This window comes from Chelonia mydas, chromosome 3 (genome assembly GCF_015237465.2).
Source record: "Chelonia mydas isolate rCheMyd1 chromosome 3, rCheMyd1.pri.v2, whole genome shotgun sequence".
Taxonomy (NCBI): domain Eukaryota; kingdom Metazoa; phylum Chordata; order Testudines; family Cheloniidae; genus Chelonia; species Chelonia mydas.
In genome coordinates, this window is record NC_057851.1 from 10,552,195 (window position 1) to 10,561,115 (window position 8,921).

Below are 8,921 nucleotides of genomic sequence, written 5' to 3' on the forward strand. Positions count from 1 at the left end.
TTGAAAGACACAAGAGGGACGTGTGGAACTCACATGGCTGTGAGGGAGCAGAGCGAGGTGGGAGCACCAGCATTCATCTGGCCTGATGGCTGGAGGCCAAGCTGGCCTCAGATATGTGGGTCCCTCTCCTAACCAGATCTCCTACTTCTCTGTAGCCACGACAGGCCAGAGACACAACCTGTCACATCCTGCTTAGGGGTGGCACCCCTCAGACATACACACTGTGGTCTGAGGTCAGCTTGAAGGCTGCCAAATCTGGCCAACCAATATGGAGGCTGCGTGACAAGGCCCCTGTTGCTAAGTGAGCTCAACTCTAGATATGGACAACAAGAGTGTCACAGCTGATGACGACCATCACTTGAGGGTGTAAGAGGTGAGGTGGGTGGCCCCAGAAAGCTGAGTCCAGATCAAACAGAGCTTTAAAGACTGGCACCACCATCTTGCATTGCATCCAGAAGTAAAGCAGCAAGCTAGGTCAGAGCTCTTGTGCTGGGACTCCTCTTAAGAGGCAGGGAGTTGCTGATGCCATGGTGGGCAACAAGACGAGGCCTAAGGAGAAGGCATTAGTGTCATCTAGCCTGCAGGTGGGGCTGGAGGGAGGCAAGGTCATATTAGAGAGGACTAGCTGGCACCTCTTAGCCCAGGGGCGGGCAAACTTTTTGGCCTGAGGGCCACATCGGGTTTCCAAAATTGTATGGAGGGCCGGTTTGGGGAGGCTGTGTCTCCCCAAATAGCCAGGCTTGGCCCGGCCCATGCCCCCTCTCTGACTCCCGCCCCCTCCCCTGCTTCTCACCCCCTGATGGCACCCCCCCAGGACTCCTACCCCACCCCCCACTCCCTGTTCCCTGACCATCCCCGGATCCCCCCACCCCTGACTGCCCCCTGCCGCCCCATCCAACCCTTCCCCCATTCCTGACTGCCCCCCCCCGGGACTCCTGCCCCATCCAGCCTCCCTGTTCCCTCCCCTCTGAACCCCCGACCCCTATCCACCCCCCCCCGGACCCCTGACCATATCCCTGAACTCCCCTGTCCTCTATCCAACCCCACCCCCCATCACGGTGCCTGGGCTGCCCAGCGTGCTGCGCCAGTGGCTTGGGACGCTAAGCCTGCGGGGGTGGGAACACCAGGGGAGGGGCCTGCAGGCCAGATGTGGCCCACGGGCTGTAGTTTGCCCACCTCTGCCTTAGCCAGTCTGAGATGATAAAACATCGAAAAAGGCTTTCTAACTGAATTATTGTTAGCATTGTGGGAGAGGCCCCAGCTGAGATCAAGGCCCTGTTGTGCTAGGCACTGTACAAACTCACTGAAAGAGGCAATTCTTGCCCCCAAAGAATTTGCAATCAAAATAGACAAAACAGGCAAAGCAAAAGGAAGTATAATTACCCCCTTTCTCAAATGAGTGTCTGAGGTGCAAAGAGATTAAGTGACCAGGCCAAGTTCACACAGGGAATCTGTGGCAGAGGTAGGAATTTAACCTCTTTCCAGAGTCCCACTTAGCCTACCCCTACACGCTCTCAGCGGCAAGCCTCTGAAGTCAGACTCAGGCTAGTGGGGCTTGCACTACCATACTAAAGACAGCAACGTAACCATTGCAGCTCAGGCTTTGAAACCCAGCCAGGGGGGAGGGTCTCAGAGCCCAGACTCCAGCCCAAGCCTGAATGTCTACACTACTGTTTTTAGATCAGCCACCAGAGCCTCTCAAGCCCCAGTCAACTGATTTAAGCTACGAGACTAGGTACTATGGGTTGCTTTCTTTGCAGTGTAGACGCACCCTCGGTGTCTTACAGAGGAAGGCTGGCCTGGGGGTAAGTTTAACATTTTATATGCCGTGCCTTGGCAAGTTGGGACAGGGTGTGCGTGCTCTCAGCCACATTAGTATACTAAAGAATCTCCCGCTCATTCTGCCTTTGCTTCTCTTCTCCCCAGTGAGGTGCCCATCCCAGCTGAACCCCAGCCAACATGAAGGTCCTTTACCTTCTTTTTCTTGTTCTCTACTTCTTCCAAGGCACTTCAGGTAAGATGGAACATATCATAGGTCTGATGAAGAGCAGGGAGAAAGAGAAGGACAAAATAATGATTGACCAAGGAACTGAATCCTGATCCTCAAAACAATGGACTTGATTCTCCACTGCCTTGCACCTTGTGCAATCATTTACATATAGGCATCAAAGGCTACTACAATTGGGCATGGAGAATTCTGATTTGGTGGCATTTTACACTCACTTTGCAGCAGCGTAAATGACTATGAGGTGCCAGGTCACAGACAATCAGGATTATGGTCCAGATCCTCAGCTAACATATATGGGCATGGCTCCATCAAAGTGATCAGAACTATGCCAATTTACCCAGTTGAAGATTTGGCCTCAATTATTTTTATCATGGTTAAACCACTGGCCGATGGCAACTTGCCAGCAGAGATGGGAGAACCAGTTTGGTTAAATAACCTACCCAAACCTTCTAAGGTTCATAGTCACAGCGTCTCTATAATGGGAAGAGGATGTTGAATGAAGTAATTATAGGAAGTTAACTTCTTAGAAAATATAGGCAAGCAAAATAACAAACCGTACAGCATGGGTAGATGGCTTTAACCAGACAACGAGGTTAGTCACCTTGGTCCCTCCTTCTGACTTCAGAGCTAACCCCAGCCTTATATATTAGGCCTAGCTCTGCCCCCTTTATTATCATAACCACTCCTCTGGTAAGACCCACTGTTTTTTATCATTATGGAGTTAGAGGCAGAAAGAAGGGCCCTGGTACGTTGCAAACCCCCTATACCTTTGGGAAATGGATGAGAGGTAAGGATGGAGAGCACCCGCTCTGTCCAGCATGTATCACTCACAGCTTTAATAACAGCAAGGGAAAGGGAAGACACTGGCATTCTCCAGCACAGGGATACATTTCAAACCCCTTGATCATACCCATTTGAAACCTCCATTCAGGAGGCTTGGGGAAAAAAAACAAAACAAAAAACAAAAAAAAACACCACACACAGCTAACTTTGGTTATTGGGTTCCCCCGTCCCCAAATACTGATGCTGAAACTCAAGAACTTCTTATCTTAAAGTGATGTTTATCCTGAAAATATGGAGACATACAGGGCCTCTTCCTTAGCCTGTGTATATTAGCAAAGTTCTATTTGTCTTGCTTCAACTTCCAGCCACTGGATCATGTTATACCTTCTCTGAAGAGAAGATTACCTACACAGGGAACAAATGTTTAATACTTAATGACTGGGGTGGCCAAATTGTGGCTCTTTTACCATGAAAGTGTAGCTTGCAAGCCCCTTTCACTCCCCCCCAATTCTCCACCAACCAGACTGGGATGGGGGGAGCTCAGGACTTCTGCCTTTCAGCAGGGTTATGGGATAGGGGCTTCTGCCCAGTGAGGAGAAGGGTCTCAGGGCTTCAGAGCTGCGGGGCGCACCTGCCAGGGCTTGGGGCTTTAGCAGGAGTGGGGCTGAAGCCTTGAGTCCCAGCTCCTGACAGGTGCGCTCTGGCTCTTGAGCTTCTGAAGATTGTCCTGTGCGCCTCGGAGGGCCAGTAAGTTTGGCCACCCCAGCTATAGTCTGATCAAGTCACCCCTTAACCTTCTCTTTGTTAAGCTAAATAGATTGAACTCTTTGGGTCTATCATTATATGTTTTCTAAAGTTTTAATCATTCTCATTGCTCTTCTCTGAGCCCTCTTCGATTTATCAACATCCTTCTTAAACTGTTGACACCAGAACTGGACACAGTATTCCAGCAGGGGTCACACCATTGCCAAAGACAGATGTAAAATAACCTCTCTAATCCTACTCGAGATTTCTCTGTTTATGCATCCAAAAACTTTATTAACCCTGTTGGTCACAGCATTGCAGTGGGAGCTCATTTTCAGCTGATTATCCACCTCAACCCCCAAATCTTTTTCAGAGTCACTGCTTCCCAGGATAAAGTCCCCGTCATGTAAATACGGCCTACATTCTTTGTTCCCAGATGCACATATTTATGTTTTGCCATGTTAAAATGCAGATTGTTGGCTTGAGCCCAGCTTACCAAGCAATCCAGATTTTTTGTATCAGTGACCTGTCCTCTTTATTATTTACCACTCCCAATTTTGGGGTCATCTGCCATCGTTAATGATGATTTTATGTTTTCTTCCTGGCCATTAATAAAAAAATATTAATTAGCATAGGGCCGAGAACTGATCCCTGCATGATGCCACTAGAAGCACACGTGTTTGATGATGAATCCATGTTTACAATTACCTTTTGAAATCTATCAGTTACCCAGCTTTTAATCCATTTAACGTGTGCCATGTTAATCTTTTTTGTTTGTCATGCAGAACCAAGTCAAATGCCTTACAGAGGTCTATCATATCAACGCTATTAACTTTATCAACCAAACTTGTAATTTCATCAAAAAAAAAATCAAATTAGTTAGACAGGATGCATATTCCATAAACCCATATTGAATGGCATTAACAATATTACCCTCCTTTAATTTTTTATTGAGTCCCAGATCAACCGTTCCATTTATCTTGCCTGGGATCAAGATCAGACTGACAGACCCATAATTATCAGAGTTGTCCTGTTTACACTTTTTAAATATTGGCACATTAGCTTTCTTCCAGTCTTCTTGACCTTACCCACTGTTGCAAGACTTATTGAAAATCAACATTAATGGTCCAGCGAGGTCCTCAGGCAGATCTTTTAAAACTCTTGGATGCAAGTTATACGGACATGATTTAAAAAGCTATTTTAGTAGCTGCTGTTTAACATCCTCCTGAGATACTATGGAATGGAAAGAGTGTAATCTTATGATATGACTATATCATGAGGTTTTCCCCAAATACAGAACAGAAATATTTATTGAACATGTCTATCTTTTCTGTATGATTACTGATAATTCTACCATTTCCATCTAGTAATGGACAATACCATTGTTAGGATTCTGTTTGTTCCTAATATATTTTTTAGAAACTCCTTATTTCCCTTAACTCTGCTGGCCAGAGATTTCTCCTTGTGTCCCTTTGCTTCCCTTCTTCATTTTCTACAGTTTCTAACTTCTAATTTATATACATTACTATCTACTTCCCCTGTATTCCATTTGTTTAGATTAGATAGATTTAAAGCTGCTTTCATTTCCCCTCTAAACTATGTTGTCTTTTTAACCAATATGGCCTTCCTGGATTGTGGGATTATGGCTTTTTGGGCACCTAATAAAATGTTCTGAAACAATTCCCAATTATCATTCCATTTCTGATTAAATTCTTCCTCCCAGCTGATTTGGCTCAAAATTGTGTTCAGCTTTGTGAAATGGGCACTTTCAAAGCACCAACTGTATATATCACTGGTATGGACTTTGTTCAGTTTGCACATCATAAATGTGACCTAGTCATGATCACTTACCTAAAATTACCATTAATGTTTAGTTCTGTGATCAGTTCCTCTAGACCTCGTCTTGACAGATCAAATTTAGCATATTAAGAATCCTGACCTTGTCCGGCCTCCCAACCAATCCCCCTCCTTCTCCACTGGAGCATCCTTGTGGCCAGCCAAGGATTAGCTAGTTTCCTAATTCTCACCACCACGTTCTGCCTCCTGGGACTGGGCATTAGTAGCGATGAGATGAGAATTCTGACACACTTGTTTCCCTTCACAGGCACGGGACGATGCAGGAGACTGAATGGCGTGTGCCGACATACCCTGTGCCACCACGTCGAAACATATGTTGGCCGATGCCATCACGGGATGGGAAACTGCTGTCTCAATGATGATGATGATCGAAAACTGAAAGTGTAGAGACCCTGCTGAAGTGGGAAGCAAAGAAAAGCAGAGGAGCAGTCCCAAGCAATGCTGATGATTCTGTGCTTCCATGGTGCAGCAGGGTCCCAAAGCCTGGTGTTTCATTGTTCCCTTAATAAATTATCGTTATATATAGATGCACCCAGTATGTACCATGCCATGCTCTTCTAAGACAGCAGTTCACAACCTGGGAGTCGTAACCCTCTGGGGGCTTGGAAAGAGATATCAGGAGTTGCAGCCGCCCTGCCCTTCCCATATTGCTAAGTGGGAGCAGGGTCTCAGCTACAGCCTAGCTAGATTGGAGGGAGGGCTAAGGAGATGGGCGTGATCCAATACCCAGAAAGGAAGGAGAGTCCAGTGGTTAATGCATTCACAGGGGGACTTCTGAGATCCAGGTTCAAGTCCCTGCTCTGACTTCCTGTGTGACCTTGGACAAGTCACTTAGGCCCAGTAAACAGCTTAAAAAGTTAGCTCAGCACAGCTATGACGTTCAGAGGGGTGGATTTTTCATTCCCGAGCCCCCACGCATGCTCGCTGTAGCTATGTTGACCTAACCCCCACTGTAGACAGAGCTAGGCTGATGGAAAAATGCTTCCATTGTCCTAGCTACCATCACTCGGGGAGATGGTGCTCCTACATCAACAGGAAAATCTTCCGTTGCTGCAGGATGCATCGACATTATGGAGTTATGCCAGCATAACTACGGTGGTGTAGCTATGCCACTACAGTCCTCATAGTGTAGATATGGTCTTATGGTCTCTTTGGGCCCCAATCATTGAAAGTTAGCACCCTAAATGCCTTTGGGGATCTGGGCCTTAGCTCCACCTGTGAAATGGGGGTGCACACGAGTACATAAACCACAATGGGTCCTACCCCAGTATTATGCAAGCCCTCATGGACCACAGATGCCAATTTATGAACACCAACATGGGGTTGCACTGGAAAAGTTCACGATGCCAGAGTTTTCCAACAATCAGAAGTCTGCATTCTTGGACAGCCTGGGACATTATTCCCACCAAATGGCATTGCCATAAATTGAATTATTGTTCCCATTGTTAAACTAGAGGACCCCACGTATCTCTTTTGCCTGGGTGTAAGAGCACACTGACTCACACCACAATGCCACCTGCTAGTTGCTCCAGGAATTAGCTCTTGTCAGCTGTGGAGCACCCTCTGTGCGTGGTGTCTTGCCCATTGTCTGCTCTGCTGGTTTGGTACCTGCATTACTGCCTGCTCGGCAGCATCCACTTCAGGACACTGCCCACTACTCCATTCTCACCCCCTTCAGGAGGAGGGGGGGGATTAACAGCAGTCCTTCGGCTTGCACCTGCCTCAGTGACCGTCCACAACCCCAAAGTCTAACCCCTCACTCAAGGGTAAGTTGCAGTCTGTCTTGGCCACACTCCTCCACAGCCAGGTACAGTGCAAGGGTGGGGGGGGACCTAGGCCCACCCGCTACTCTGGGTCCCAACCCAGGGGCCCACTAGCAGCAGCCTCTCTCTGCCCTCCTTCTCTCCCCTCTTGTCCACTTATCTTCCCTGGGCCACTTCCCCTTTGGCCCCACGCACCTTCTCAACCCTTTTTAGCAGGGGCCACAGCCTGGCAGATAACTGGGCCTGAGCTGAGCTCTGCTCCCCCAAGCCTGTGCAGCACTGCTTCAGCCAAGGTGCTACCTCCTTTCCTCAGAAGACAGTCCTCCCCTCCTTGCTAGTCAGGAAAAAAACTGCCCTTGCCTCCCTGCTGCAGCCTTTATACAGGGCTCAGCCTGGTCCTGATTGGCTGCCTCTTTCTTGGCCGTAATTGGCTCCCCACAGGCACTCGCTGATTGGCTGCTGGTCTGTGCAGCCTCTCTGGCCTCTTCCAGCCCTTTTTCTCATGGAGTGGGGCAGGTGCCCCACTACATTTGGCTTATGAAACCATATGCAGAATTTTTCTTATGCATGAGATGACTGTTTATGCAGGGGGCGGGGCGTGTTTTGCATTTATGTTATGGATTCTTGTACATAGATGTATTGAGAGATTGTATCTGGATATAATTTCCCTATTGTGCCTTACCATGTGTTTATCTTTATTATTCAAAATACAGTAACTCCTTGCTTAATGTTGTAGTTATGTTCCCGAAAAATGCTACTTTAAGCGAAATGATGTTAAGTGAATCCGATTTCCCCATAAGAATTAATGTAAATGGGGGGGATTAGGTTCCAGGGAAATTTTTTTCACCAGACAAAAGACTATATTTTATATAAATAAATAAATATACACAATATAAGTTTTAAACAAACAATTTAATACTGTACACAGCAATGATGATTGTGAAGCTTGGTTGAGGTGGTGGAGTCAGAGGGTGGGATATTTCTCAGGGGATGCCTTACTGCTAAATGAGGAACTAGCAGTCGGCTGAGCCCTCAACATTGTTGTTAATGTAGCCTCACACTCTACAAGGTGGCACGAATGGAGGGAGGGGAGACAGCATGGCAGAGAGAAGCAGAGACACACACCATGTGTGAGAGAGAGAGAGAGACATGCGCGTTGCCCCTTTAAGTACATTGACCCCACCCTAAGTACACTGCCTTTTTAAGTAGATCAGCAAGTTGAGACAGCAGCTGCTGCCACCAAGCTCCCTCCATCCTGAGCCCTGTCGTGTCCCCACCCCCATGCTCTATGAAGATGGGGTAAAGGAGTGGGGGACAGGAGCGAGGGGAGGGGACACCCTGACATTAGCCCCCCTCTTCCTACCCCTCCCCCTGCACAGCAAGCAGGAGGCCCCCGGGAGCAGCTCCAAGGCAGAGGGCGGGAGCAGCACATGGCAGTGGGGGGAGGGACAGTTGAAGTGCCTGGCAATTGCTAGCCTGCTGAGCGGCTGCCCCCCAGGGAACTTAGGGGAGCTGATGGGGGGCTTCCGGTCCACCCTGGTTCCAAGGCCCCACCAGCGAACTCCAACGGCTGCTCTTCCTGCAAGCAGTGAACAAAGCAAGCAGCTGCCAAACGAGGTTATAAGGGAGCATTGCGCAACTTTAAACGAGCACGTTCCCTAACTGATCAGCAACGTAACAACGAAAGAACGTTAACCGGGACGACTTTAAGTGAGGAGTTCCTGTACATGTTATATAATGTGATGTAAGAATGGCAATTAATTTTC

General features: G+C 47.8%; 1 protein-coding gene across 1 annotated transcript; it reads left to right on the forward strand.

Annotated features, from left to right (window-relative positions):
• Window positions 1-1,959: 1,959 nt before the first annotated feature.
• LOC122465286 (gallinacin-7-like) lies at window positions 1,960-5,852 on the forward strand. Its single transcript, XM_043544237.1, has 2 exons — window positions 1,960-2,014; window positions 5,640-5,852. The coding sequence occupies exons 1-2, from the start codon at window positions 1,960-1,962 to the stop codon at window positions 5,777-5,779; spliced, it is 195 nt and encodes a 64-aa protein (XP_043400172.1). The 3' UTR covers window positions 5,780-5,852.
• The last annotated feature ends 3,069 nt before the right edge of the window (window positions 5,853-8,921 follow it).